This window comes from Colletotrichum truncatum, assembly GCF_014235925.2.
Source record: "Colletotrichum truncatum strain CMES1059 chromosome Unknown Contig_0004, whole genome shotgun sequence".
NCBI lineage: Eukaryota > Fungi > Ascomycota > Sordariomycetes > Glomerellales > Glomerellaceae > Colletotrichum > Colletotrichum truncatum.
The window spans coordinates 4093128-4119945 of record NW_027222401.1 but is presented as its reverse complement, the minus strand read 5'-3'; the positions used below and the strand labels follow the sequence as shown (position 1 = coordinate 4119945).

Below are 26818 nucleotides of genomic sequence, written 5' to 3'. Positions count from 1 at the left end.
GTGCGCTTTCTGGTCTATTTTGATGTTGTCATTAATACCAGATCTTTAGTTGCTTAAAAGACCTGTATACCCATACCTACAGAGAAAGAACCACAGTAAAAAAGGAAGGTTTAATGTCTTAATTCCTGAAAATTCAGTAAAATCCCAGTCCTGAGTCTAGATGGGTTGGATAACGCGTGGATACACCATCTCAGATTAATCTTATTTCAAGTATCATTCCTGCAAAAGGGTATATTTTGGCAATTATTGTACGTCTGTCCGCCTAGGATGTTAGAATCATGATGCAAACGAGGTGGCAGCACGCATTTAACATGTGACAGCATATTAATACTGCAATAACTTCTGCCGAAGGTACATATGTAAAGCGAGACCGAGGTCCTCTTAAGATCTTAACATTCTCTGTTTCTGGGCATGTAAATGCGAAGCATCATCAAGTCTTTTGACACACAGCTGACTCATTGATATTAGGTTGACCAAGATGCCTTATACACGTTGATGGAGTGCTGTCCAGCAGAAATATTGCCGAGGCAAAACAGCATGGCATCCATGACGAGCCAAAATATTAGCATCCAAAACTCTGTTGAGCTTGTTTTCTGGCAAGCCAGTTACTTTGCACAACCAATCCTTGACATCAAATTAAACATCGATTGACCGCAGCGTTCCAGACTACCCCCCTTTTTCTTATGAATCCACATTAAGTTGCAATGAACTACACCACTTTCTCAGTCTTGATTGATACCACTTCCAAACGTTCTGAACTAGTGAAAGCTTATGTTAAACAAGACGGGCGCACCGGCAATGAGAGTTTGGGATTTTGCTGCCACATAAGAAAATAATAAGCAACCCCGCTGCCTTGAAAGCCAACCTTAACCGAAAACGCCATCATTCTTTGGCTTAAACTCAACATGCGGCATACCCTTCACATACTCTGGCACTTCCCTCCACGTGTCTGAATCCATGCCCTCAAGCAAGGGTACGGACATTCCCATCTAGATGCGGGGTCAGCTTGGAAAACGGATGTTAGGCAAACTTTAGACTCACCGCATAGTATTTGAACTTGTTGGAGTGTAGCATAGTAGCCCCACGAACCTGAATCTTCCATCGAAGCACTGCCCAGCCCAGGGGTGGCACGTCGTGTACTAGCTGCAGTGGGGGATCTTGCACGTTGAGGTGCTTGGTTCCGGCTGCTAGGGCAGCCTCGGCTGTGTCCCACTTCCATGTTTCGTTGGGATTCGAGCCTATCAAAAACATTGGATCGCCGTGCTTGTAGAATGGCATAACTTCATCGACTGTGTTTTGGATGATTACATCGACGGTGGTTCCCCATGGCAGGTCGCCTACGACTGGAGGCTCGACAGCTGACACATTGTCAACGAATATCAGCGGTTCCATTTGTGAATGATAGAGTTGCCAGGGTTTCTTATTGAGGAAGAACTCGGTGACATATTTTTCGTATCGAGACGGCTGTTTATCAATTTTAAAGTGAAGGGTACGGTTTGCCTTTGGGGGCATCAAGGGCGGATAAGGTGCAAGAGAAGATGTTCTCATTATATTGCATGAATGATGTATGGAGCCATTGAGTTCCACACATGGACTTAAACCGCTTGGGGGATCGTGAATCTCCATTGGAGACCCATGTAACGGGTATCGTAATGCCTTGGACGCAGCATGTCAGTTGGAACACATTGGTGTCTGGGACCAAAGGGACTAACTGGGTATCTAAAAATTGAGTATCCATAGAGATTTTGATGATTGCTCGTTGACACAAGGCGTATTGTATAATCGTTTCCTTCTTGGTCTAACTTCACTAACACAGTATACCGGGCCCCGTTGGTGATATAGAGAACATCCACTAGCTGTGGTTCGATGAAGCCGCCATCATTTGCAACTACCCACATCTTGTGATCGTCGATGCTGTAATGGATAGCATGCTCAAATCCAATATTTAGAATATTGAGCATGATCCATGACCTTCCATGAGTCTCAATCACCTGTTAATCTTGTAAACACATTGAGAACGCGGTCAATTGAGAGATGGGTGTAAGAATTCACCTCATAGTCAGCTTTTGTGGGAGTGCAAGGAACGCCATCGTTTCCTTCTTCAATCATGCATCCAGACTCATCTAGTCTTTTCCCGTCAATTGAGGGGTAGTCTGGGTGGCGACAATGTCGTCGACCTTTGGAATTAACTAGGATAGAGTCGTAACAATTCAAGCTTGTTCCTTCACCTTTCAACTCAAGGACGCGCCAGCCGGCATCTCGCCGGTAATAGTTCCAAACCAGCATATGTCGAACGCTCCGCTCTGCCTCGTGAATCAAGGCCAACTCAGTTGGGGATGATGTGATTCGACGATAAGGACGGAGACGCCTTGGCGATGGCGCAACGTAAGCCAGGCCATGAGCACCGTCCATTATACCCAGACCGGTGTGGTCAGCATACCAGTTCAGTCCCCAATGGCCTGTGGTATCATATCGTGAGGTAAAGTTCCCTCGTTGTAGGAGGCCATACTTCAGTCTTGTAAGCGAACTAGAAACCAGTATAACGAGGAGGGAACACATACTTGGTTTAAGCCCCCTGTGCCGTCGTTCCAAAAACCGAACCTGTGCCGGGACTTTAGCCGAGTCCAAAACATCTTTTAAAATAGAAATTTGCTCACCTACGATGATTCATTCCCGACCAATGGACAGATACCTGAGCAAAGAGGTCATTGTGAACGTTCAACTCCACGATGTCTCCCTCTTCAGCGAAAAGTGTCGGACAAGGTGTTTCTCCGTTGCAAACGTAGATACCTCTCCACACGCCACCATCTGATTGCTTTTATCAGAATCATCTCACCTATGGCTCTCAGTCTCATGAGAACGAACCTAGATTCATCCATCGCGCTCCAACTGTGAGATTATACCGTCGTACTGTTTGCTCGATGTGCTGGCTCTTCGAACGTAGTTCCTCATCCACAAGGAGCCCGTTATTGTGTATTTTAGATGACCAAATCCACAAGAGTAACACAAAAATAGTAGTAGCTGACCCGATCAAAGACCAGCGAATTCGCCTTGAAGAAGGGGTTGCAGTGAACGATGAATCCTTGAAGTAGCTCCCTAGTTCAGTTTTGCTGTAAACTGCTACACCATCGGTCTTCTGCCATCTTACAAAAGATTCCATGATTGGTTTCTTGGTAGAGTAACAAAGAGATTAACGGAACATACGGTGAGTCTTTGAGAAGTGCTACTCAGAGTATAAGACGAAGCTTTTCTTCTGGGCAAACATCGTCACGTTAGTCGACCATCGTTGCGATAATCTTTTCTACCCGATATGGAGTTATGATAGGAAAAATAACGTTTCGAATTTTGATGCACACTGGGATCAACTGAAAAGAAACAGCTTCGTGCCCGGGGTATGCCTTTTGCACGGCCTAGGATGAACCTGGCCCACCAGCCCCCGGTAAATGAACTTTGAATGACCATGGAAAATGATGGAACCCCATGCAAGCCCTGCATGTCAACAGAGTTTACTTCTACTTTTGGGGTTTACGAAGACCTCCAGGTTACCACTTCCCTGAACCCGATAAACCCTATGAAAAATTGCCGAGTCGTCTTGTTAGGTCGGAGTTGACTCAGTGGGCAGAGCAACAACATGGAGATCAAATGTGAGTTTGAGGATAGTGGTACAATGTAGGAGCCAAGAGTGCTCCTACAAAGTATGACCTGGAGTTTGAGAGGGGAAAATCTGAGATAATTGTAGTTAGCCAGAGGTTTGATCTTTCGTCAATAATATGTCCAGGTATCGAAATTCACATTGCTGCAATCTCTCTCCATTGCATCCGCATGCCATTGCCATAGTTGAGATTGACCGAGTCCCTATCTACCTAAGTCTTTGTTAATTCAAATCATTTTTCGTCATCTATTAGGGAAATGGAACCATCTGCAGTAGTCCGAATGCCCCAGTGGGATTCAGTAAGTTGTATCAATCGCTGCAAAAGACTCATTTTCTAATCATGGTTTATAGCCCTTCAAAGATAAAACAAAGTCTCGAGTGACTAGAGCTGTTGCTGTTGCAAAGAACAAACGACAGAACGACTCGATTTCAAAATCCGCTTTATCATCGGTATCAAAATGGCTGCCACCAAGGGACGAGCACAGCGACTTCTGGTGGAGCATGGCCGGGCCTCACTTCGCTACCCTTTTTCGAAATGCAGACTACAGTCTGGAATCCCAATATGAGTTTCTCCTTTTCATTCATCATTATGTGGTTCCAAGACTGGGTTTCTGTCCTCGTACTTTCGCTTCTGGGTCGACGAGCGGAGACAGTGGACTCTCCCTTGATGGCACACATATTGAATACAGTTGGAGATGGAACGAACCCGACACTAAACCCGAGATCCGAATGGTCATGGAGCCGTTCAGTCGATTTGCGGGCACCTACATGGACCCTTTGAACATCAAACCAGCTACCGAGTTGCTCTACTCCATGATTCCGCAGATTCCATCTCTCGACATGAGTCTGTTCAATCACTTCATGGGGAAGTTCTACGACGCAGCACAGCACATGTACTTAGAGACTAATGAACGGCCGATCATGACAAACCTTTGTCTTGGATTTGAGTTTCTTGGCCATGAAATCCTTCCCAAGGCATACTTCTTTCCCCGCAAACTTGGTCAAATTGGCCTTACTCCCATGGGTGTCTGGGAAGACGCAATCGTGTCCGCAGTGCCCGACACTCCAACCATCGGCTCTGTCTTCTCTTTCATCAAGGAGGAGGCGCCAGACCTTGGCTTGACACTCACGCCGTTATGGCTGGGTATTGACGTCATTCGTCCGGCTGATGCGCGCCTCAAGCTATACTGTGTCGAGGCTCGCACATCATTTACAAGCGTCAAATCTGTGCTGACCATGGGCGGAAAAGCCCGCGTTTCTGAAAAAATTCTTGAAAAGGCCTGGGAACTAATGAAAGCAGTTTGCAACCTCCCACCCGATTTCCCTCAAGATAAAGATCTCCCTAGAGCACCTCAGTACAACGCCTCGACTGACGGCGTTGATACTGCGGGTCTCTGGGGCACATTCGCTTACTATTTTGATATAGGACTTCGTCAGCAGGAGTTCCCTGATGTGAAATTCTACATTCCCGTCTGTCACTACGGTGTCAACGACGAGGCAATTGCCTCAGCCGTGACCAAATGGATGATAGACAATGGGCGAGGTCAATATGTAGACGCCTACTGGAACTCTCTTCGCGAGATTATTACACACAGGCCTCTCGAAGAGTCTCGCGGTGCCCACATGTGGCTCTCAATGATGGTCAGAAGTGGCAAACTGCAGGTAACTACGTACATTGCTCCGGAAGGACATCATCCTAAGCGACAGGGGGTTGTTGCGGGGACAGGTCGAGATATTGTTACACGTGTTACGAGCTGTTGAAATTGATAGTTAATAAAACTATGATCGTATTTGCGATAGGGTTCTTGCGTAATAGATAACAAGGTTTTGATCGCGTGGTTGGCATCAGCAGATGTTTATTTCGTCTGGCCGGTGAAACAGTTCGCACGTTAATCTCAACACGGCATATGCTTCTTGCCCGAAGTATGCATCACTCCACTGCCGCCGAGACGGGAACTCGGCATGATACTTTACATATAAAAGCAAATCATTTACAATGTAAGATGATAACTACGTTGTACTTGAGTGGAAGAAAGTTCCGTCGACAAAATCCAAAATACAAAACCAAACGAACACATTTTAAGGTTTCCGCTACCCCCTTAAAGTTACATCTGCATAATCAAAGGGTTAGTGGAGCTGCGTTGTTTGTGACAACCTTCGGGATGGAGTCGGAGTGTTACTCTTCTTGTGAGCTATCCTGTTGCACTTGATGTCAGGCTCTAATGCTCGGAAACGTGCCGTGTGGCTGCCATTGGTCATGTACGAGGTGGTTGGAACTCAACGTGAAGTTTAGACGAAAATTTTACTCGTTGACTGAAGCCCTTTGCAACTTGCATTTTATACACTGTCGCGCGACCTTGCACACGTTGTGGAGGACCTCGGAATGTGGTTATGATGTGGTTGGGATACAAGAACAACAGTGCTACAACAAGCCTATCTGGGTAGATCACTTTTGTGCAATCTTACGAGTATTGATTTTTGTAAAGCTTCAGCCAAAAGCCATGAGCTCGGCAATTGAGAAAACCTCCAACTCGGTTCCCTCTATGCTTGTCTTTGGACCTCAGGGCCGATTATCCCCAGAGGACCTGGACGAGTTGAATGGTCTTCTGCATTCCGTGCCAGAGCTATCGAAGCTGGTTGAGTCTTTTCCCAAACTATCCGAGCTCTGGTATAGATTGGTTGAATTTGACCCTGAGCTGGTACAAGTGAATGGAGAGTCATACTTGCGAGACTTGGTAGCATGGCTTACCAACACTGGGTCGTTTCCGTGTGATCACTGGGAGGTTCCCTTCACGATTTCTTTCCCAATGAATTTTCTGTTACAGATGGTGCAGTATGTAGTATTTTCGAAATCACTTAGCGGCGTCGACTTCCAAAAGGAAATGCTTAGACGACTTCAAGTCGGAGGAATTCAAGGCTTCTGCGTGGGTTTTGTCTGTGCCATCACTGTTGCGACTTCTCGAAGTCAAGAGGAACTCATCAATGCTGCTATACATGCTCTTCAGCTAGCATTTTGTATTGGAGTGTATGCAGATAGGGATAATAATCATGTCAAAGGAAGATGTCTATCCGCATGGAGTAGGAAAGGTTTGGCTCGACCCAAAGAAGAAATCGGAGAAATAATTAGTGATTTTCCTCAGGTACGAGTTATTTACATACAATTCTCATGAAAGATTCAGGCCACGCTAACATCATTAGACTTATATCTCTGCTATCACCGACGAAGCTTCATTCACAATTACCACCCGTCATGATCGTCTCACGGATTTGAGAAACGTCTTGACCGCCTCAGAGTTTTTCGTTCAAGATGTGCCAATCAATGGACGATTCCACTCTCCTATCTACGCTGCGGAAGCAGAGAAACTTGTCGAATTTCTTGACCAGACTTTGGGCCTTAGATTTCCGGATCCAGGCCAGTTACATGTTCCCGTCAGGTCCGCGACTAACGGACAACTTATCACGAGAGGCAACTTAGTCCGGTACATGATAAACAATACCTTACTGGAACCTGTGGAGTGGTATAAAACGCTGAAACTGGCTACAAACTCATTGCCACCCGGACGTAACTGTATCGCAGTGGCAGGCACATCGCAGCATTTTCCGCCATCTTTAGCCATGAATCTGAATCTTTTGGTACTAAGCTTAAGCAACTTTCCAAAGCCTCCGGGGAAATCATATGACAATAAGTGTGCCAACAATGCGAACACTCCACGACCACTTTTACAGACCCCTCCCAACACCCCACCGAGCAGCAGTGGAAGTGAAAGGGCTGCTATAATCAATGGGGCTTTCAAGTCACACTCAAGCACAAGAAGAAGGCTTTCAGATCTCGACTTTCCACCTCATTCAATAGCCGTTGTAGGTATGGCGGGAGTCTTTCCTGGAGCGAACTCTGTCGATGAATTATGGAATTTGATCTCGACCGGACAATCGACAGTCATCCCTGCTCCTGAACGAGTCGGGCTAAACCAGCTTGCAGAAGAGGTGTCAAAGGTGACATGGTGGGGAAACTTTCTAGACGTTCAAGATACTTTTGATCATAAGTTTTTCAAAAAATCATCCCGAGAGGCCTCGGCTTGTGATCCGCAGCAGAGAAAATTACTGGAGGTTGTTTACGAGGCTCTTGCGTCGTCCGGTCAGCTCAGCGCGGAGGCACATTCAGATCCAAAGGACTTTGGATGCTATATCGGCGCAGTGATGAACAACTATGCCGAGAACCTCAGCTGCCACCCCCCAACAGCCTATGCCACGACGGGCACGGGGCGGTCCTATCTCAGCGGTGCCATCAGTCATCATTTTGGTTGGACAGGACCTGCTCTTACAATTGACACGGCCTGTTCTTCTTCACTCGTGGCGATTCACACAGCTTGCCGCGCTATTTCAACTGGAGAGTGCAGTCGTGCTGTTGCGGGAGGAACAAACATTATAACTTGTCCGCATGACTACCGAGATCTGAAGGCTGCAGGTTTCCTCAGTCCGAGCGGGCAATGTAAGCCGTTTGATGCGGGCGCCGATGGATATTGCCGTGGCGAGGGTGTAGGTGTCGTTGTTTTGAAGTCGCTGTCCGCAGCGCTCAAAGAAGACGATCATATCCTCGGAGTCATCATCGGCTCAGCCACGAACCAAAACGATGAGGGAGGGCCTATTGTGGTACCCAGTGCAAGGTCACAGACAACTCTCTTGAGAAAAGTCTTCAGTTTGTCAAACGTTGCGCCTGAGGACGTGTCATATGTCGAGGCGCATGGCACCGGCACCAGCGTAGGTGATCCGATCGAGGTTTGCAGCCTTCGGGAAGCTTTCGCTGGGCCCTCAAGAACTTCAACACTGTACTTCTCTTCTATCAAGGGAAATATTGGCCACGCTGAGGCCGCTTCTGGAGTTGCTGGCATGATCAAAGCACTTCTTATGTTCAAAAATGAACGTATCCCTCCGCAAGCTAGCTTTCGATCTTTGAATCCAAACATCCCGGCATTAGGTCCTGACAGAATGGAGATTCCTCGGCAGCTTACTTTATGGGACGCAAATAACAAAATCGCTTGTGTTAACAACTACGGTGCTGCCGGAAGTAACGCGGTTGTGATGATGCGCGGTCTGCCCATCAATAAGCTCAACCTTGCGGTCATGAATGAGCAGCCAGCTACGCCATCGAAATGGCCCCTCATTCTGTCTGCTTCAACAGATAACTCTCTATCATTGTATGCCCAGAAAATGCTTGATTGGCTTCAACATGCCAAATCCACAATTTTTTCCGGTATTCATCTTCCAGATATTCTGTTCAACTTAGCCAATCGTACGAATCATGCTCTGAAAAGCATCATATCTACAAAAGTATCCGAAATCACTCAACTTGAAGCGGTTCTCTCCGAATTAGCTTCAGTAAGTGGCTCAATATCAACATCGTCATCACCGACACCCATTATCCTCGTCTTCGGTGGCCAGGATAGCCGTTATGTTGGCCTCTCAGAAGACGTGTACAAATCCTCACAAGTATTCCGCCACCATCTTGACACCTGCCAGGATGCCTTGCTGAGCCTTGGCTTCAAGGGAGTCTTTCCTGCCATATTCCAAAGAACACCCCTTCCTGACTTAGTTACTCTACACACTGCCTTATTCGGCATTCAGTACTCTTGTGCGAGAGCATGGATGGACTGCGGGCTCAAGATAGATGCAGTTGTGGGCCACAGCTTCGGTCAACTTACTTCTCTTTGTATATGTGGTGCATTGTCGCTAACTGACACTCTCAAGTTAGTGGCTGGTAGGGCAGAGCTTGTCGAGAAGTTCTGGGGGTCTGAATCGGGTTTGATGCTCGCACTGCAGGCTCATCAGGACCAAGTCAATCAACTACTTGAACAGGTTGAAGGTCTCGAATTTGCCTGTTTCAATGGCCCCAGAAACTACGTTGTCGTCGGATCTGCTAAGGCAGTTCGAGACGCGAAAACTCTGATTAATAATGACGAGAATCTGCAAGGCTCTATCCGTTATCAAAACTTGGATGTTACACATGGATTTCACTCTTCATTTACAGAGCCAGTGCTACCACAGCTGCGTGAGCTCGCTGAAAGTCTGGATTGGAAGAGCCCAATAATTCACTTTGAAATTTGCAGCGAGATACAAAACGGTCATACACCGAATCCCCAGCTCGTCGTGGAGCACATGAGACAGCCCGTGTATTTCCAACATGCAATCGATAGGCTGATCCAGAAGTTTCCAAAAGCTACATGGCTTGAAGCTGGACGTGGGATTGCGGCCACACAGCTTGTTCGAGCATGTGTACAAACGCCAGACAGCCACTCGTTCATGGCGCCGCAAATGACTACCTCATCTGCGCAGGATTCTCTCGTAGATGCCACCATCAAACTATGGAAGACTGGACACAGCGTACAATACTGGCCCTTTCACAGAAGTCAGAGGCACCAGTACAAACCTCTAAGTCTCCCTCCTTACCAATTTCATAAGACTCGACATTGGCTGCCCTATATCGGTTCAAAAGATTCTCCAGGAAGCCTAACTCGCCCTAAGACAGAAGGTCCACAACCCGAAGAGTTCTTGTCTATCATCAAAGGCGAAAACCCCACAGAGACTTCTTTCCAAATCTCGACTACCTGTGAGCGTTTTCAGTCCCTGGTCAGGGGCCACGTCATGTGTGGCTTTGCGAGTATGCCGGCCTCAGCATACATAGAAGCTGTCTCTAGAGCTGCTCTTACACTCCAAAACGACCTGTCCGCTACAATTTGGATTCCCACAATTGAAGAGTTGGATATGAAAACGCCAGTTGTCCTGTCTCCGAGCGAGGAGCCTCCAAGAATCATTTTGACAATGCGAAACCTGGAAAGCTTGTCGCCATCTTGGTCGTTTTCTCTTATGGTAGAGTCTCTACCAATTACATCTGAAAATGTTACGGGTACACGAGATACAACGACCGGTGTTGTACATCTCCATGAGCGTGATGATGCGAAAATGACTCGAGAGTACCGTCGGTATGATGCGTTGATCAAGGACCATCGCTGGCAGCAAATCACGGAGCACCTGGAAGCGGACGCAATGCAAGGAAAGCATATCTACCGAGCATTCAGTCAAGTAGTTGAATACTCAGACGCCTTCAAAGGAATCAAAGCCATTGCCAGCCTAGGAAATGAGGCCGCGGGTGTAGTGAGAATCTCGCCCGAAATTTCAGCCCCACCAGATCAACGACTTTCCGACTCGCCTATGATTGACAGTTTCTTACAATTTGGAGGCTTTCTAGTCAACTACTTTAGTAGATCAACATCGATCGATAGTATGTTTATATGCCACCAGATCCAACATGTACAATTTGGACCAACCTTTTCACCTGATGACAAGGAATGGCTTATCCTAGCGATCATGACCTCCGAAGATGATGACAATGTGTCTGTCGATGTTTACGTCTCTGAGGCACAGAACAAAAAGACAGTCTTTACTGCTTTTGGGATGGCTTTTACGAAGATCACTAGAGCCTCTCTAATACGGATTATGAGTGGGTCTCTTAAAAGCGTGAACTCTTCACCTGCCACTGAGACAGACACGACTCTCCAAGGTAGGAAAAACATAGTAGGGCGGAACAGCCCATTGAGCGACGGCAGAGTTTTCAGCAAGCGTGCTGAAATTTTGAAGATTGCCGCAAGTATCGCTGATGTTCCAGTCGATACTCTGACTGGCCAAGAATCCTTGCCTGACATAGGCGTTGATTCCTTGGGAGCTACTGAAATGATTGGGGACATCACCGCAGCACTGAATGTATCAATTGACTTGTCTACATTCTTGCTCTTCCACGATATCAACGCCATCATTTCTCATGTCGATGGCCAGCTAGGTTTGAACCAAGAAGCTGGGCATGGCATTCTCACTCCACCCCTAGCTAGGAAGAGAGAGGTGCAACGTCCCTTGAACACGATAGATGAGACATCGACAAAACGAATTGAGACGAACTCAAACATGATGTCAAAGACAGACGGTTTGATAAAAGTAGAGAGATCAAAATTGCCGACTATCACATCCATTCACAAGTCTTTCGATGAGACCTGGTTCAACTTTGATCAAATAGGGTCAAAAACGAACGCCCTCAACTACTGGTCTGATATACACCCTGACGATGATCGGCTAGTACTGGCATATGTATCCGAAGCTTTCAAGAAACTGGGCTGCGACCTGCAGGCTTTGGCGCCAGGGGATACTATGCCAATTTTGACGGGTATCTTGCCTCGTCATCAGCAGCTTTTGCGTCGGCTGCACAGCTTTCTGGAAGACAAACACCTGATCCATTGTTCACGCGATGCTTTCGTCAGAACCAGTGATCCCATTGAAACTACATCAGGGGAGCAGGTATTCAAGTATATCATAGGCAGACATCCTCAGAACGCTCCAATTCGCCACCTTCTGCGGGCGGTCGGACCACACCTAGCTGCATGCCTTGTTGGAAATTATGACGCCCTCCAGGTTCTCTTCGGAAACCGGGAGAATAAGAAGTGGCTTGAAGACCTCTACCGAGAATGGCCCATGTTAGTGACTGCCACTCATCTTCTTGTGGAGTTCCTGTGTCAAGCCCTCAAGAACAACGAGGGCTCTGGGGCATTTCGCATTTTAGAAGTCGGAGCTGGCACAGGTGGAACGACTCGCCATATCATTGATGCGCTGACGAGGGCTGGTATCCCTTTTGAGTATCATTTCACTGATATTTCGGCGTCCCTTATCCAAAAGGCAAGAAAGTCCTTTACAGGAGTCAAAGGCATGACCTTTGGACTGCTGGACATTGAGAATGAGCCTCCGGCTGAATTCACCGAGGCATATCACATTATTATATCCACGAATTGTATTCATGCTACCAGGAACCTAACGGCAAGTCTGATAAACCTACGCAAGATGCTCCGTAAGGATGGCGCGCTTGCTCTGATTGAAATGACGCCTGTTAAGCAGCTCTATGTTTTTGACATAATTGTCGGTCTCCTTGAGGGTTGGTGGCTGTTTAATGACGGCCGATCGCACGCCTTGGCTAATGTGGAGCAATGGGGCCAAGTATTCATCAAAGCAGGTTTCGGTGAGGTGCAATGGTCCGATGGAGAATCACTCGAAGCCAAGACGGTAAGAGTGATTTGTGGATTTCCAAAAGCTAGATCGGCTCGACTGAAGACGGATGTCGACGAGATTGCAGCCAGACCGGTTGACGCTGACATACAGAAAGTTGCCTATAAGAGGGTGGGAACCCAAGAGATCCTTGCGGATATATACTGCCCTCGGAATGCGGACCCGACTACAAAGATGCCGGTCGGTAGGTGGTCTGGAATCCAGCATATTCTTGTTCGCTGGATAACTAATAATCAATGAGACTAGCCCTAATGATACATGGAGGCAGTCATGTCATCTTTTCCCGCAAGGACATTAGACCACCGCAAACGCGTCTCATGCTTGGGATGGGATTCTTGCCAGTGAGTCTGGACCATCGGCTGTGTCCGGAGTCTCGGCTTGCTGAAGGCCCTATGGTCGATGTCTGTGATGCACTTGAGTGGGCCCAGAAGACGTTGCCGTCTATTACACTGAGAAATACCAACATCAAACCCGATCCTGACAACATTGTAGTTGTGGGATGGTCCTCTGGAGGACAACTAGCCTTATCGACTGGATGGACTGCACCAGAGAGGGGTCTTAGGCCCCCGAATGCTATCTTGGCATTCTACTGTCCCACTGATTACGAGGATAGTTGTAGGTTGAGTTCTTTGTGCCCTCTTGTTGTGTCGAGTTGCTAAGCTATGAACTAGGGTGGCGATCCCCAATTCAGCCACTCGGAGCAGAAGACTTGGGAGAAAACTACGACGTTTTAGAAGCTGTGCAAGATGATCCAGTAAGTTTACGATTTCGTTGACTGTGAAATAACAATTATCTGACTCCTGTCGTTTCACGAAGATCACCAACTACGGTGCTATCGGAGCCTGGGAACCTCTTTCTGATCCCCGAATCCGTACCGACGCTCGTTCTCGTATTGTTCTACACATGAACTGGAAGGCCCAGACACTACCCGTCGTCATTGGTGGCCTGCCTAGCAGACAACAGGCATACTCAAAGAGACCGGATGTTACTGACTGGAACGCGTTACCGCAGCCTCCCGTGGAGGAGATCCAGCGATGTAGCCCACTGGCCCAGGTCAAAAGTGGCAAGTACAAGGTCCCAACCTTTTTGATCCATGGGACGGCAGACGATCTCATCCCATGGCAGCAGTCTGCTCGCATGGCTAAGGAGATGAAATCCCGTGGCATCGACGCTAGCCTGGTTTTAGTCAATGGAGCCCCTCACATTTGTGATGCGAGCCATAACCAGGAATCAGAGGGTTGGTTGGCCGTGCTAGAGGCATACAGGTGGCTCAGGAAACACGCATCTTCGCCTGATTGCCTTGAAAAACATATATAGTGGTTGAGACTGACTTTGCTATTTTTATGGGGAAGAATCCCGATGACACCTCGGCTTATGAGTGTTACGGGCTACGCATAGTTGATGTGGCGTGATGCTGTGTCTATGTATCACCCTTATTTAAGTGCACCTAAATAACAAGTGAGCGGCTTATTGTTATCTACTCTTTTAGTGTTTACCAGGTAGCTTAAGAGGATAGTATCTCTTCGATAACCCTGGGTGAGGTCTGATTCTTCAGATCTTCCTCAGTCGTCGTTACAATTCAACTTGTCTATTCTGAGAAGTCACGCTGTCCAAACGTTCACGGATCCATCCAAGCAATTCTTTGAGATAACTATGGTTTATTCATAAACTATGGAGACAAAATTCATTTTTGATTCTTTAAACGGGAGGATCACAATGCAGCGCGTGTAAGTCTGCAGAAGAGCGGTGAGTGTCAGACAGAAAGCAACGCAAGACAGAGCAACAACATCGACACAAAAAGGCCGGCAGAGGAGCTCGCTATATGTTCATTCGAAATCATCTTCAACCTACCTTCTCCCGTTCCGCAGCCGCCGCTCGCTTTGCGCGCCAGCGTGGACCCCTCCAAAGCTCTATCACAGCGAAAGAACACGAAGCTAGCGCGGCGACCGCGCAGATCGTAAAGGCCCAGCCGACGCCGACGGCCCGGATCAAGGGCCCAATGGCAGCGGTGCCATCAGCAGATAGGAGACATCGTGACAGGTTCATGGACGCCGTGGCACTGAAACTCTGGCTCCGGAAGAGGTCGACGATGAGGGTTGCTGTGGGCGTGTTGCATCAGTCAATGGGTTACCGAGGGGGCAAAAGAGCTAGTACTTACAAAATGCGGCTAAGATGATCGTGTTTAGACCTCCGACGAAGAACGCCATCGTGATGGAAGCGGCAATGTGGACATGGGACTCGATGATCCACCCGAGGGCGACGACAGACACCACATAACCAATGGTGGGGATAATAATGGGCTTTATACGCGCGAGCTCGATATGCTGCACTTCGACGACAGGAGGTGATCTGTCGTCATCTGCGGTCTGTCTGGCTGCCCGTTCCCTCACGAGTTGTTGCTTGTATTCGCGGTCCAACAGCTTCCCTGTGAGTACACTGCCACAAATGGAGCCAACGCCGTTCGAGATGTACGTCAGGCCGATGCTCAGCTCGTTCAAACCGTAGCGCTCCGCGTAAAGCGTCGCGGTTGCCACCATTGTGACCTGCCACACGGCGAAGCAGACGCCGGCGAAGAGGACGATGCATAGACACTCGGGTTCAACAAGCAGACGGACTGGGGCGCCGAAATCGATCCGAAACTTGGCCCCCGCCTGCCCGACGGCCTCGGGGCTGGACTTGGGTGCGTCAAGCCATTTCAGCGGCACCCTCAGGTACCGCGGCGGTTGCACCGTTCCATCGTCAACGATACCACGCTTCGTCTCGGGGAGGAGCAGAGCGGTGAAGAGCAGGAGAAACACGGCGAGCGCCGACAAGAATACGAACATGCCTCGCCAGCCGGTGTACTGGGCAAACAGGCCGCCGAGGAGGGGGCCGAAGGCGCTGCTGGCTCCGCCTAGGGCACTATAGTTGCCCATGTATGAGCCGCGTTGGCTGATGTGGATCAGGTCGCCGATCAGGCTGGCGCCGAGAGCTGTGGTCGAAGCCGAGCCCATGGCCTGGACTGCCCTCAAGGCTACGACGGCCGGGTAAGTGTCAGACAGGGCGAGGCCGACACAGGAGCCTAGGTAGACGGTCAGGGCAATAATGTAAAGCAGTCGGCGGCCGGTGCTGTCGCCAATAGCGCTCCAGAGAGTGGGACTGATTCCTTGCAGCACGAGGTACGAAGTGATGGTCAAGTTAATGGCATCGGTGGAGACGTTCAAGTCCCTCGCGACGGCTGGAATTGCTGGAGTGTATAGGTTGGAGCTCAGGGGGCTCAGCAGACCGATGGCGCTGGCAAAAGTGATGATGATGATGCGCTGGGTGGGTGCAAACTTGCTGTATGCGCCCATGAGGTCGTTTTCGTTGAGAGACGCATCTCTGCCAGGGGAGCTCTCTGCAAAGATGGTCGGTACTGCCGATGTTACTGGCTTGGTGTCTTGAATATTGCCGTCCGTCTTCTCCGGAATGACTTGGTCTACCTCTCTGGGTTGCTCAAGAGCGGGTTCGGAGCAGTCCCCGGCCGTAAGAGATCGTTCCCCCATCTCGGCCAACGGAAACTGGCTTGGCAGAAAAAGATCTAAAAGAAGGTCAAATGGAAGTACGGGACGGTGATTAATGTGGAAAGCAAACCTTGAAATGACGAGAGCTCAAGTCTGGTCTCCTCCTCCTGGAGGTTGAAGAGGGGGAGAAAAAACCTCAATCCTCGATAATAAAATCCTGAGTCACCTGGCTAAAGCTGGGCAGTGGAGGCGTTCACGCCCTTCTTGCCCGTTTCGGATGGGACTTTGGACCTTAAGCCCGTGGTTGGCTCTATACAGGGTTCAGACTGCGGGTCATCTAATCTAACATATTCTACCCTATCTATAGGTGGGATCTACTAGAATTGTATCCCATCGAGGGTTAGTTAGGAACAGGGAGATGGCATGCGGGATAGTAGCCAATCATATCCTGAGAATGCCATTTTATCAAATGATGAATGTTATGTGGTTAGTGTTTGGAGAATTGTGGACTTTAAAATGGGCCAAGATGTGCCTGTTGCAAACTAAGCTGAACGATATTGCGGAATATCGGGCAGAGTGTTTGTAGGAGACTATATTTGTATTGAAAAACATTAAGAAGCTGTGCAAAAGATACATTGAGATGCTGATACGGGGTGGTAATTATGGTTATCCTCTTTCAACTCAATTTTGTCGTTGATTTATTGTTTACGACAGGTTGGTGATGATTGTGGAGGTGGCTTATTTAGCCTACCGTCATAGTGGAACATATGGAGGCGGGGATCGTAGTGAAACCCCGGATGAAGTAAATCTGTACAAATTTTCTAGCCCGATTTTTTTGTGCCATGTTTGTCACACAATGTCGTAGTGGTCACATTAAAATAGATATAAACAATCTTTTAGAACTGCTTCGTCCATTTTGGTACCCTGGAAGCAAAAATTCACATCCCTTCTGTTCACCTATTACGCGATAATAGAAACTTATGCGGTTGTCAGGATGGTCAACGCATCTATTTGTCCTTCCTGGGTATAGAGATCGTATTAAATATTACACCTCCATTGTAGACCGTCAATATCTGGAAGACTTAGACCCTATGTCATAACCCTACGCAGGGCCAATGCCGTCGAAGAAAACCTCATCCAGAAGAGGGAACAGTGCCTGCTGCCCGGCCCATTGTTCCTCCGCGGCACCTCTGATACGATCAGGCGGCAGCACAAAGCCGTGGTCACCGGTGTCTGGCAGCTCGATCGTGTAAGAGAAATCGGCACCACCAATGGCGTAGACGTGGTCCGGAGCAGCACCAGTTGTGGTGTAAAGGGTCGCACCACTCGGGCCAAAGGTGAAGGTTGTGCGTCGGTCAGAGCTGTCGCGAATCACTTCGCTCAGAACCGAAGCAGTCTTGGTCCACTTGCCCAGCTCAGGAGCATACCATTCCTCCTTGGAGCCAAATGGCGAGAGAATGTACTGGCCGTAGCTGTGCCAGTCAATGTAGAGCTTGATGCCGGAAGTATCACGGAGCTTTCGGACGTAGGCGTCAAGACCCTGGTTCTCGATGGTGTCGGAAGGGCGCTGGCCGCGATAGGCCTGAGCGCAAGCGTTGGTTGAAGCGCCAAGCGGGTTAGCATCCCAACCGTACTCCCAGTTCCTGTTAATATCCGTGCCGTAGCAGGACTGGTTCTGAGGGGGAGGAGGGGGAGGCGTGCGAGTCTTGCGCCAAAGACGGTCGACTTCCTGGGAGTGGACGAATCCGTCTGGGTTGACAATTGGGAAAATGTGCCTGCTGCCGTTTAGTTGCAAATCTTTTCATGGGAATCTTGAGTTGAGCTCAATGTTGTTGTTAAGCACGTACCAATCATAAGAGTTCAACCACGAGTCCGAAGCATTGGTGGCATTCTTATGAGCGTTAATGAGCTGCAATGTGATGTACTCAACAACCTGCATACAAATTAGCTGTTGATTCACCCCATTAAAGCACTTCTTCTTACGGGGGCTGAAATCCACTCTCTTGCATGGACAGTGCCGCTAATCTATCGTTAGCATCTCCGAAACCCGACCGACCGAGACACTTGGAGATTTCACTCACTGGTACAGCACAGCAGGCTTGCCTGGGCCGTCGTCCCCCCAAAGATGGATGCCATGGATAGAACGGTTCTCGTATGAGTGTCCAGAGTACACCAATTCTGAATTGTTGGGGAAAGACTCGTGAAGGTCCTTGAAGTACTGGACGTGGTCGGTGTAGGGGTGGTATGAGTCGTACCACGACAGATCATCAACATCACGCTTGTAGGTGCTCTTAACCTGGGACTCGGCGGTGATAGATTCGCCGAGGTCCTTGTGAAGAACGCGGTAGTCCAGTCCAAGTGACTCAATGTTGGGAACCTGTTCGGGAGAGATCACGATGTCGATATGGGTTTCGACGTCATGGTTCCATTGCTCGTGGGGAACTGTCGCGAGCTTCTCTTGGACGGAAGCCAACTGGCTCAGGGTCTTAACGCGGAGAACCTGGTAACCCTCATATGACACTGGGGTTCTCTTTTGAAAAGAGAGACCCACGGCGACTGAAGCCAGTAGAGAAGTGACGAGAGCGGCCTTCATTTTGTTGAACGCTTCCGAGTGGTTTCTTAGTTACAGGAACCAGAACGCACGTTCATATCATTTACATCGTTTGGGGGGGCCGAATCACGGTTTATATATGTCAATTCATCATGTACACATCATGTATCCATTCACTGGTAAGTGCCAAGCTTGGTATGAATGGGACGACGATTGCGTGCTATTAGATGCTGCCAATGGGACAGGCCAGGATGGCACCAGCCAAGTCTGAAGATCTTTTTTTTGTTCCTATGAGGAGCAAAAAGCGTACAGAATTTCTTTTCCAATTGACCGTTGCTAATGACGTAAGTTGGTATAGTCACCTTCCCATTCTATGCTAGCAAATGCATGGCGCTTCTTGACCGCATTCCGAATATTGCTTTTCGCGATAATAATCGATGATGACGTTTTCTTGTCCCAACATTTGCTACCCCGCCCCACGCGAGATTTAAGAGATATTTGCTCGTACAACACGTGGTAAGATGGTGATTTTCATATTGCAACCATGTCTTTTGTGTTCGCCAAGACGCTGCCTGGAACTTTTGGGTAGCTGGACACTGGGCTCCCCTCACGGTTGTCCGAGTTGGTCCGGTTGCTCCGACACTAGAGAAATAAATGTTTGGGTCGTCTCTAGGCGTATGATAACTTCTAATAGAGCTTGCTAAAATATTGAGATTATAAATAAGAGCAGTTGGTGGTCAGTTTGGATAGCTGTAGCCACACTCCAAGTTTCACTCGACGTCAAACTGCGGCTCATCTTTCTCGGAGGAGAGGCGAGTCCAAAGAATGAACATTATGCATGGGGCCGAACTTGGCATACAGCTTCCGTCGCAATCTATGCTATCTTTGTACTCTTTAGTGTCCACACGGAATGCCACATTTGGACCAGCCGCCCGGATAATGTGACTGAGAATGTCATGCGTCAAAGCCTAGCCATTGGAACCTGATCGTTGTCCAATTAGTGAGTAGAGTAACAACGACATGGTCCGGCGGGGAATCTTTGCTTATCCAAAATGTGAAAGATATCGAAGTGTTCTGTTGATACCGATCGACGATGACCATAGAAATACCTTATGCAAAATACATGGTTGAGTTTCTATTTGACGGTTCGATGAGTATGAAATGTATGTTCTTATGCTCTGACTTTTGTGTGGGTTCTTGCTATACTCTAGCTAGGTCTACAATGTATCGACCAACACAGCATAACTGGTGTGGAGTTCGCTGGAACCAGCCATCACCAATAATTCTAGGCAGTCCTGCTGAGCCTCTTAGAGTTCATCATGACCCTTGCTCTCCTGCTCTTCTGACTTTGCTTCGGTCTTCTCAGTGCTGGGTTTTGACTCTTCTTGAGTTGTCTCAGGGTTCTTCTCTGCCTCCTCTTCGTCTACCTCAACCAGTTCAAGCACGGTCTTGCCATCCCAAGGCTCAACCTTGCCCTCTGAAATGTCGGTAATGAACTCCTCGACGGCATCAATGGTGATCTCTCCCGTAAAAGGAAATACTTGACCCGTCGCCGGGTTCTGCAATGCCACGGCATCCTCAATACCATTGGGTAGCCCGAACATGGCGGGCATCTCCGGGTATTCGGACAAATCCACCGTGACAAACGTGATGTATTGGTGGTATTTCTTCGCCAGGGGAACCACGGCCGAAGTCCATGCATCAAGGTACTGCTCGACCCTCGCGAAAAAGTACACCAGCGACTTTCCGGCCTAGTGAGAACGTCAGCAAACATGACAGTATGTTGCGAGGGTAAAAGCAACAAACATTCATGTATTCCGCCTCGTTACGCCTGGTCAGACGTGGCACAAGCGGCGCAGCGCATTTCTTAGCCAGCTTCTCCATAGCGTCCGGCTCCTCCAGCTCAGAAGACATGTGCATCGCCCCCATGCCATTGTTATAACACGCGATTCGGCCGGGTGATTCGGGAATGGTCGTCAAGCCGAATGCATATCGGTCACGGAAGCGCTCGGCAAGGTCGGCATATCGGTCGCGCAGCGAAGTCTCCTCTAGTGTAAAGTGGGCGATCAAGACGACATCGTCGCTGCTTCGGAAGGAGGACAGGGTCTCCTTTTCGACGGGAGTGATAGTAGGTCGAAGCATGCGGTTGACGAAAGCGCCGATCCTGTTCGCATAACCCCGTGTCAGTAATTAGCCAATTGCAGCGTCTAACTGAAAATATTACGTACTCTGAGCCTTTACGAGGGCCACGGTAGTGATGTTTGGTTCCATCGGGGCGGTAAAAGCGGATTGCAGGGAACGAGGCGACGTCTAGATCGGCGCAGAGTTTGGATGACACCTCGCAGTTGACAGACAAGGCGGTCGGAACTGCATCCTCGACAGCGGCCCAATGCGGCTCCAAGGCATTCACTGCATCACTACGGGTGTTAGCTGAAGCTGCCAAATGCGCCCTGGGAAGCTTACGAAGATGGCTACTATGGTCAGTATTGCTTAGCATAAAGAGTAATTTTGTTCTTGCTTGGGTAAACCTGTAAATGTTGCGGGAAACTTACGCCGACAACTGTACAGAACGTTAACAAAACTCTCGAGCTAAGCGCAAACAGTAATGCCTCGTGGAAGTATAACTTACAAGCAATCAAGCTGTACTCGTTAGTTGCGATAGCATCACGAACTTCGGCATCCGTCTTGTGTTGCCAACCCAGGCCGGTGCCAGCAAGCGCCAGCAATGGCAAAAGAACCTTCAGAGACATTCTAAAACGTGTGACGTATGAACAAGGTGGCTTCATACTTTGGAGGGAAAGAAAAAAAAAAAAAAAAGGACAGGAAAACCATAGCAATTGCAAGGTCCGGCTCGGGGTATTGACTCGCCGTGGCGGGGGCCCCCTAGCTGCCCCTGCACGCTTTACTTAGATGATGGCTGTTTGATCGCCGTCAGGGGTGGGCACCAGACAAGTGGGCAGTGACATTTTCTTCAGATCTGGAAGCTTGAAGTCCGTCTTCTCACGATTGATGCCAATAGGAATCAATGGTCGCCCAATGGATGGATATGATAAGTTCGTACCCAAAAACACAAACTAGGATTGTTGCTGTCTCCATCCTTGGACAGCTGTCGACTGCAGATTTCGGATCTTGCAACGGCGCTCTCTCAACTCATGATGCTTCAGAAGCCGTTAAATTTCTCTTGGAATTTTGACATGGGCCTTATATCCTCCGAACTTTCAGACAGAATAGTCTGCTCATAGTCTGCTCATTTAGGACAGTTGCCGACCTGTATCCATCTGTATTCTCGTCCAAAACTCCCTTCTCAAGGGCCTGTGCGTACGACACACACAGGCCAGGCCACTTTGACGTGAGGGCCAGCCGGCTAAGATAAACTAAGTGTCAATGGATAATATGGCGCTGATCTTCTCACTTCTTTCATTCATCAAACTCATTGTTGAGCTAAGCTTAGTTGGCGAGCAGAGTTAAGATTATGCTTGCTGTGCTTATTCTTGAAGATCGGTGAATTTTAGGTTATGCTTCGAAAGCCGGATTACTCGCTAACTCAACCTTATCTCGTTGGGTCCACCTCGCGAACCGGCAATATCTGCCGAACTCAAGAGGGCACGCAATCTTGAAGAGAATCCACAGTTACAGTTCGTCGGTAATTGTCTTTAGCTTCTCGGCTCCCAGGATTACTATTCAAATGCCAAATGCAAAGTTCTCCTGGCGGTCTTTCTTTCTCCAATATCATTGCGAACGCGAGATACTGCACAGGAAGCTTCCGGCTGCGTTTTTTCTGTTGGTATCACAGGGGTACCCGTAAGAGGGATAACTGAGGGGAAAACTGATGACTTGTCTCGTGCCTGATGTCTTTGGATGAAATTTCAGTAGAAGTGCCGGAGGAATTGGCTGTTGAACTTATAGCCATCTGTCGGTCTGCCCGTCACGTAGGCAGCCCGGGTGCCGGCGACGGAGCCACTTCAACCCGGAGTTCCGGCTATTCCAACAATCTCCCTTCTCAATGACGAATTCTACGTTTTTACTGTCTCGAATATTAGTAATGTGGGCGAGAACCGGCACAGAACGCTCAGAATGGGAAAAGTGGTGTTGTTGGTTGAAGAACTAACTAACTGGCTAAAGGGCTGTGGAGGCTGGCTAAGACCAGTGGTGGCGGCCGTCAGCCCACGTGACGGGCCGGCGAGGCCTGCCACCTATACCCCCTCTCAGACTCCTCAGCGAAAAAGCAGTAGAATAATAGGAAATACAAGAAAAGTCCCAAATCCTCTAAATCCGAGGAGTTCTCAACTATTAGAAAACTCGGTCAATTACCGGTTAAACCTAGCTAATAGGAGGCTGTAAAATCCTCCGAATCCCGAAGTCTTAATATTAATAGTCCTATAGTCTTAAAATCCCCCTCTTAATCTAATCCCTCCGCTATGCCTAACAAACGAACGAATTCCTTATGTTTAACCGTAACTAGTAGCTTCGTAAGTCTATCGGCGGCTATATCAACGCCCTTGATAAGTCGGAGTTTAATACTTTTCGTAGTATAAACCTCCTATATGATCTATTTATATCAGACGTTAATATAGCGGGTTCGTACCTCGTTAAGTAGGTTTATAACGTTATCATAGCCGTTAGTACTATTAGTAAATATAATAGTAGGCGTAGTAATAGGTTTACTAAGTAGTTAGGAGAGGCAACGTCTAATCTACTTTATAGCAATTGCCGTAGGTATAAGATGTTACGACCCGACAGTTAACAGACCACTGACGACGACCCCGCAGGGGCTCAGCGGTTATAGATTGATTGATTGATTTATTCCTACTCGGTTATGAAGCCGCTCTTATGCCAGCAGCTATGCCCGGAAAGCGGGGTTTGGCAGGTAGCCGAAGCGTCGACAATGAACAGCGACGCCCCACTTCGCCCTGATGTTGCATCAGGGCCAGCTATCCCCAAGCTCCCCACTATGTTCTCTATTCTGTGTGTTTGTGCCCTCTGTTGAAGAAGTGTGTTGCTCTCCTGTCTGCTTTCTCGCTTTTGTGTTGCTCTCTAGAATGCTTGTTTTGCGTCCTCCTGCTTCGGTTCAGTTGGTGCTGGTAGCACCGTATCTGGTTCTTTGTACCTACAGTCTCCCCCCAGCGCTCAGCTTTGTCTCTTTGTTTTGTCCGTATCCTCCCGGACTTGTATGTGCCGTTTTCTCAGTTGCATCTGTAAATTCTTTGTTGCCTCCTGCCGGGTTCCTATGTGGCCTCTTGTTTCTTGCCTGTTGACCACTATTGCCCTCCACCACATTGGCCCAAGGGTCTTCCACGAAGCACAATGCTCCACTGACTCCGACATGTTCGATTACTGGGTATGAGAGCTCCCGCACAGATTCCGCAGACATTGTCGCGCGTTGAAGGGACACCAATCCTTCTTCGCAAAAGGGGCGACAGGGGACCAGTCTGTCTGTGGTCTGTAGTATTGTGTGGCATCGATCGTAGCATGCCTAATGCCTGGTGCTTTCTCCGTGCGGAAGGTGATACTGTTCTGTCGGACTCATCTTCGTCGTTGTGGGACGTTGCAAACTTTGTCGGGGGTGACAGGTGACCCAAAACCTGTCGGCGGCTGTTGTGTTGAAGTTGATTGTTTGGGCGCAGTCTTAGTGCTTCGTGTAGCGGCTTGTGGCTCGCCTGTGGTGGTGGTAACAGTGTTGTCTATTGATATGTCGTATTTTGCGGCTTGCTCTCAAGTTTTTCATTGTAGTCGGGGCGTGCTCTGCGGCCATCTTGGGCCCCTTTGGGACGTAGAATCAAGGCCGAGGATGGCATTGCATCGAAGGGGGCTCTGTGGCCGCGAGCACGCGTATTTGGGGCCGTTTTTGCTCCGATTTTCAAAAATTTCGTTCTCGCTGTTGTTGATGTTTTCTCAGCGGTTATAGGGACGGCCGTCAGCCGTTACGTCGTAACAACCCCCACGGAACGGAAGAACTAGGATACAGGTCACGTGACGATAAGCAGGACCGACGGACGATAAGCGGTCCTGGGACAGGACCGACGGTGCCAAGGGCGGTCCATGGCGATGGACCGACGTCCTGGGTGTCGGTCCCCCAGGATCAGGAAGTGTTCAGCATGGAACCAGACTTGTATATAGTTGGGACTCGAGTCCTCTCGAGTCCTACCTTTCCTAGTTCTTCAGCAATCAACTTCGTGACTACCCTCACCGGTACTTTCAGCTATCCTAAGTGACGAACTACTCTACGACTCTTGTTGAGGCCTTGACTGATCACCAAGCCCTTTGAAGATCTACGATCTATTCGACCAGGACCACGGAACGACTGTTACTACTCTCAATCCCTGACTTACTGCTAACACAAACCCACTGTCAGTTAGCTGGCCGTAACATAAGATTGATGAATTTAGCCTTTATAATGCTTAAAGTTACGAAAGTCTATTTCTTTGACTTCTAAGCAATCGGCATACTAGCGAAGAAGACGACGTAACTACTTATGGAGACTTATAATAGCTTGTTATTAGTAAAAGAAGTATCTATAGCAGCGTAAAGCCTTAACTCGTTGATCGTAGGGATGCCTCTAAGTATAATACCGAGATAAACAGTACCCTTAAGGTATCGGAATAAGTACTTAATAATACGAAGATAAGCCTTAGAAAGCCTTAAATTCGCTTATAACAATTTACTAACAATATAGGCTATGTCAACGCAAGTTCTAGCTACTAGGAAGTTAAGGCAGCTAGTCTGTTCGATATAAAGTTGCTATTCGTTAAGCAAGCACTCGTTCTTATCCTAGGTAATAGGTAGATCGTTAGTAGTCGCTATAGGCGTCTTAATAATACTTAAACTATCAAAGTCGAATCGTTAAAATACTGCTTTTATATACTTAGCTTAGGAAACGAAAATCTTACTAGCAGCTTTATTACGTTTAATTTAGAAACCGAGAAAATCGGTAGCTGTTACGGCCAGCTATCTGACAGTAGGGTTCTGCTAACAGAAGGTGCAGTAAGAGACTAACACTGGTTCGTAGAGGTCGTTCTGGTAGATCGTAGGGTTAGGGTAAGGTGATCAGTCTTACACTATGGTAACGAGGTTCTTAGTATTCACAATACTGAGAGGTAAGCTGAAAGTCATTCGAGGATGAATCACAAGTTGATTGCTGAAGAACTATCTAGAGGGCTTGAGCAGATGCTCAAGTCCTGGTCTATATACAAGTCCCGTTTCCCAATGTCTTGGAGAGTCTATAGAGTCGCTCGTCGACTCTATCGACTCTCTTCTGATTGGTCCTTTACAGGAGTCTACAGAGTCGCTCGTCGACTCTGTCGACTCTGTCCTGATTGGTCGATTGTCACGTGACTTGTAACGTAGTTCTTCCTTGCCGAGAGGTTTACCCTTGTTCCCGTGATCCTACGTACATATGTCCTGTCGTAGCCGCCCGACCCAGTGGGTCTGTTAAGTGCATCTGACGGGTCGTAACATCAGGTCTCCCCTCGATGGTCTTGTCCTCAAGGCCAACATAAGTAGGTCGTGGCTTCCCAGGTTGGGGAGTCGTCAATCGTGCTTCCTTGTTTATTCATGATGCTGACATCATGTCAGGTCGCGTTCAAAAATCCAAATCAAAGAACCCTGTGGCTTATAAGGAACTTAGCCAGCTTGTCGATTTGTTCGGGTTCATCATGCCTGTCCCTTGTTCCGGTTGCGCGGCTGCCGGTGTCGACTGCGTCGTTTCCGAAGTTAATTCTTCTCGTTGTTCGCGTTGCGTTGCCGATAAGCATTCTTGCGACATTCACGGTCCTTCCGCGGCTTCCCTCATTCGGGTTCGGCAACAGAAAATAAAAATTGATGATGAGCTTGAGAAAGCTGAAGAAGAGCAGTTAGCTCTTATGGCGAAGATTCGTCGTTTACGAAGGCGTCGCAAGGACATCAATCGTGAGGCGACTGATCTCATTCGATCTGGTTTGCGGCGTGTGGAGGAGGTTGAGAATGAGTATCGTTCCGAGGTTCTTGGTTTGCAGAGTGCTAGCTCGGAAACTGTGGGTGCACTTCATTCCCTGGGTG

General features: G+C 48.4%; 6 protein-coding genes across 6 annotated transcripts; 2 read left to right on the top strand and 4 right to left on the bottom strand.

Moving 5' to 3' along the window:
* Window positions 1-866: 866 nt before the first annotated feature.
* On the bottom strand, window positions 867-3160 carry CTRU02_207876 (multicopper oxidase; the record flags this gene model as incomplete). Its single annotated transcript, XM_036733134.1, has 7 exons — window positions 867-989; window positions 1042-1656; window positions 1713-1991; window positions 2053-2508; window positions 2562-2601; window positions 2658-2808; window positions 2866-3160. 7 exons carry the CDS (start codon window positions 3158-3160, stop codon window positions 867-869), a joined length of 1959 nt encoding a protein of 652 aa, XP_036575175.1.
* Window positions 3161-3933: 773 nt separating this feature from the next.
* On the top strand, window positions 3934-5413 carry CTRU02_207875 (dimethylallyl tryptophan synthase 1; the record flags this gene model as incomplete). Its single annotated transcript, XM_070204983.1, has 2 exons — window positions 3934-3951; window positions 4004-5413. 2 exons carry the CDS (start codon window positions 3934-3936, stop codon window positions 5411-5413), a joined length of 1428 nt encoding a protein of 475 aa, XP_070061516.1.
* Window positions 5414-6459: 1046 nt separating this feature from the next.
* On the top strand, window positions 6460-14068 carry CTRU02_207874 (beta-ketoacyl synthase; the record flags this gene model as incomplete). Its single annotated transcript, XM_036733136.1, has 6 exons — window positions 6460-6792; window positions 6851-11684; window positions 11706-12935; window positions 12998-13366; window positions 13423-13505; window positions 13568-14068. 6 exons carry the CDS (start codon window positions 6460-6462, stop codon window positions 14066-14068), a joined length of 7350 nt encoding a protein of 2449 aa, XP_036575177.1.
* A 525-nt stretch (window positions 14069-14593) lies between these two features.
* On the bottom strand, window positions 14594-16275 carry CTRU02_207873 (major facilitator superfamily transporter; the record flags this gene model as incomplete). Its single annotated transcript, XM_036733137.1, has 2 exons — window positions 14594-14850; window positions 14910-16275. 2 exons carry the CDS (start codon window positions 16273-16275, stop codon window positions 14594-14596), a joined length of 1623 nt encoding a protein of 540 aa, XP_036575178.1.
* A 1060-nt stretch (window positions 16276-17335) lies between these two features.
* CTRU02_207872 (zinc carboxypeptidase) lies at window positions 17336-18826 on the bottom strand (the record flags this gene model as incomplete). The annotated part of the gene is made up of 4 exons (XM_036733138.1): window positions 17336-18008; window positions 18081-18166; window positions 18217-18253; window positions 18315-18826. The coding sequence occupies 4 exons, from the start codon at window positions 18824-18826 to the stop codon at window positions 17336-17338; spliced, it is 1308 nt and encodes a 435-aa protein (XP_036575179.1).
* A 1265-nt stretch (window positions 18827-20091) lies between these two features.
* On the bottom strand, window positions 20092-21534 carry CTRU02_207871 (protein disulfide isomerase; the record flags this gene model as incomplete). Its single annotated transcript, XM_036733139.1, has 4 exons — window positions 20092-20535; window positions 20591-20948; window positions 21013-21220; window positions 21333-21534. The coding sequence occupies 4 exons, from the start codon at window positions 21532-21534 to the stop codon at window positions 20092-20094; spliced, it is 1212 nt and encodes a 403-aa protein (XP_036575180.1).
* Window positions 21535-26818: the final 5284 nt, after the last annotated feature.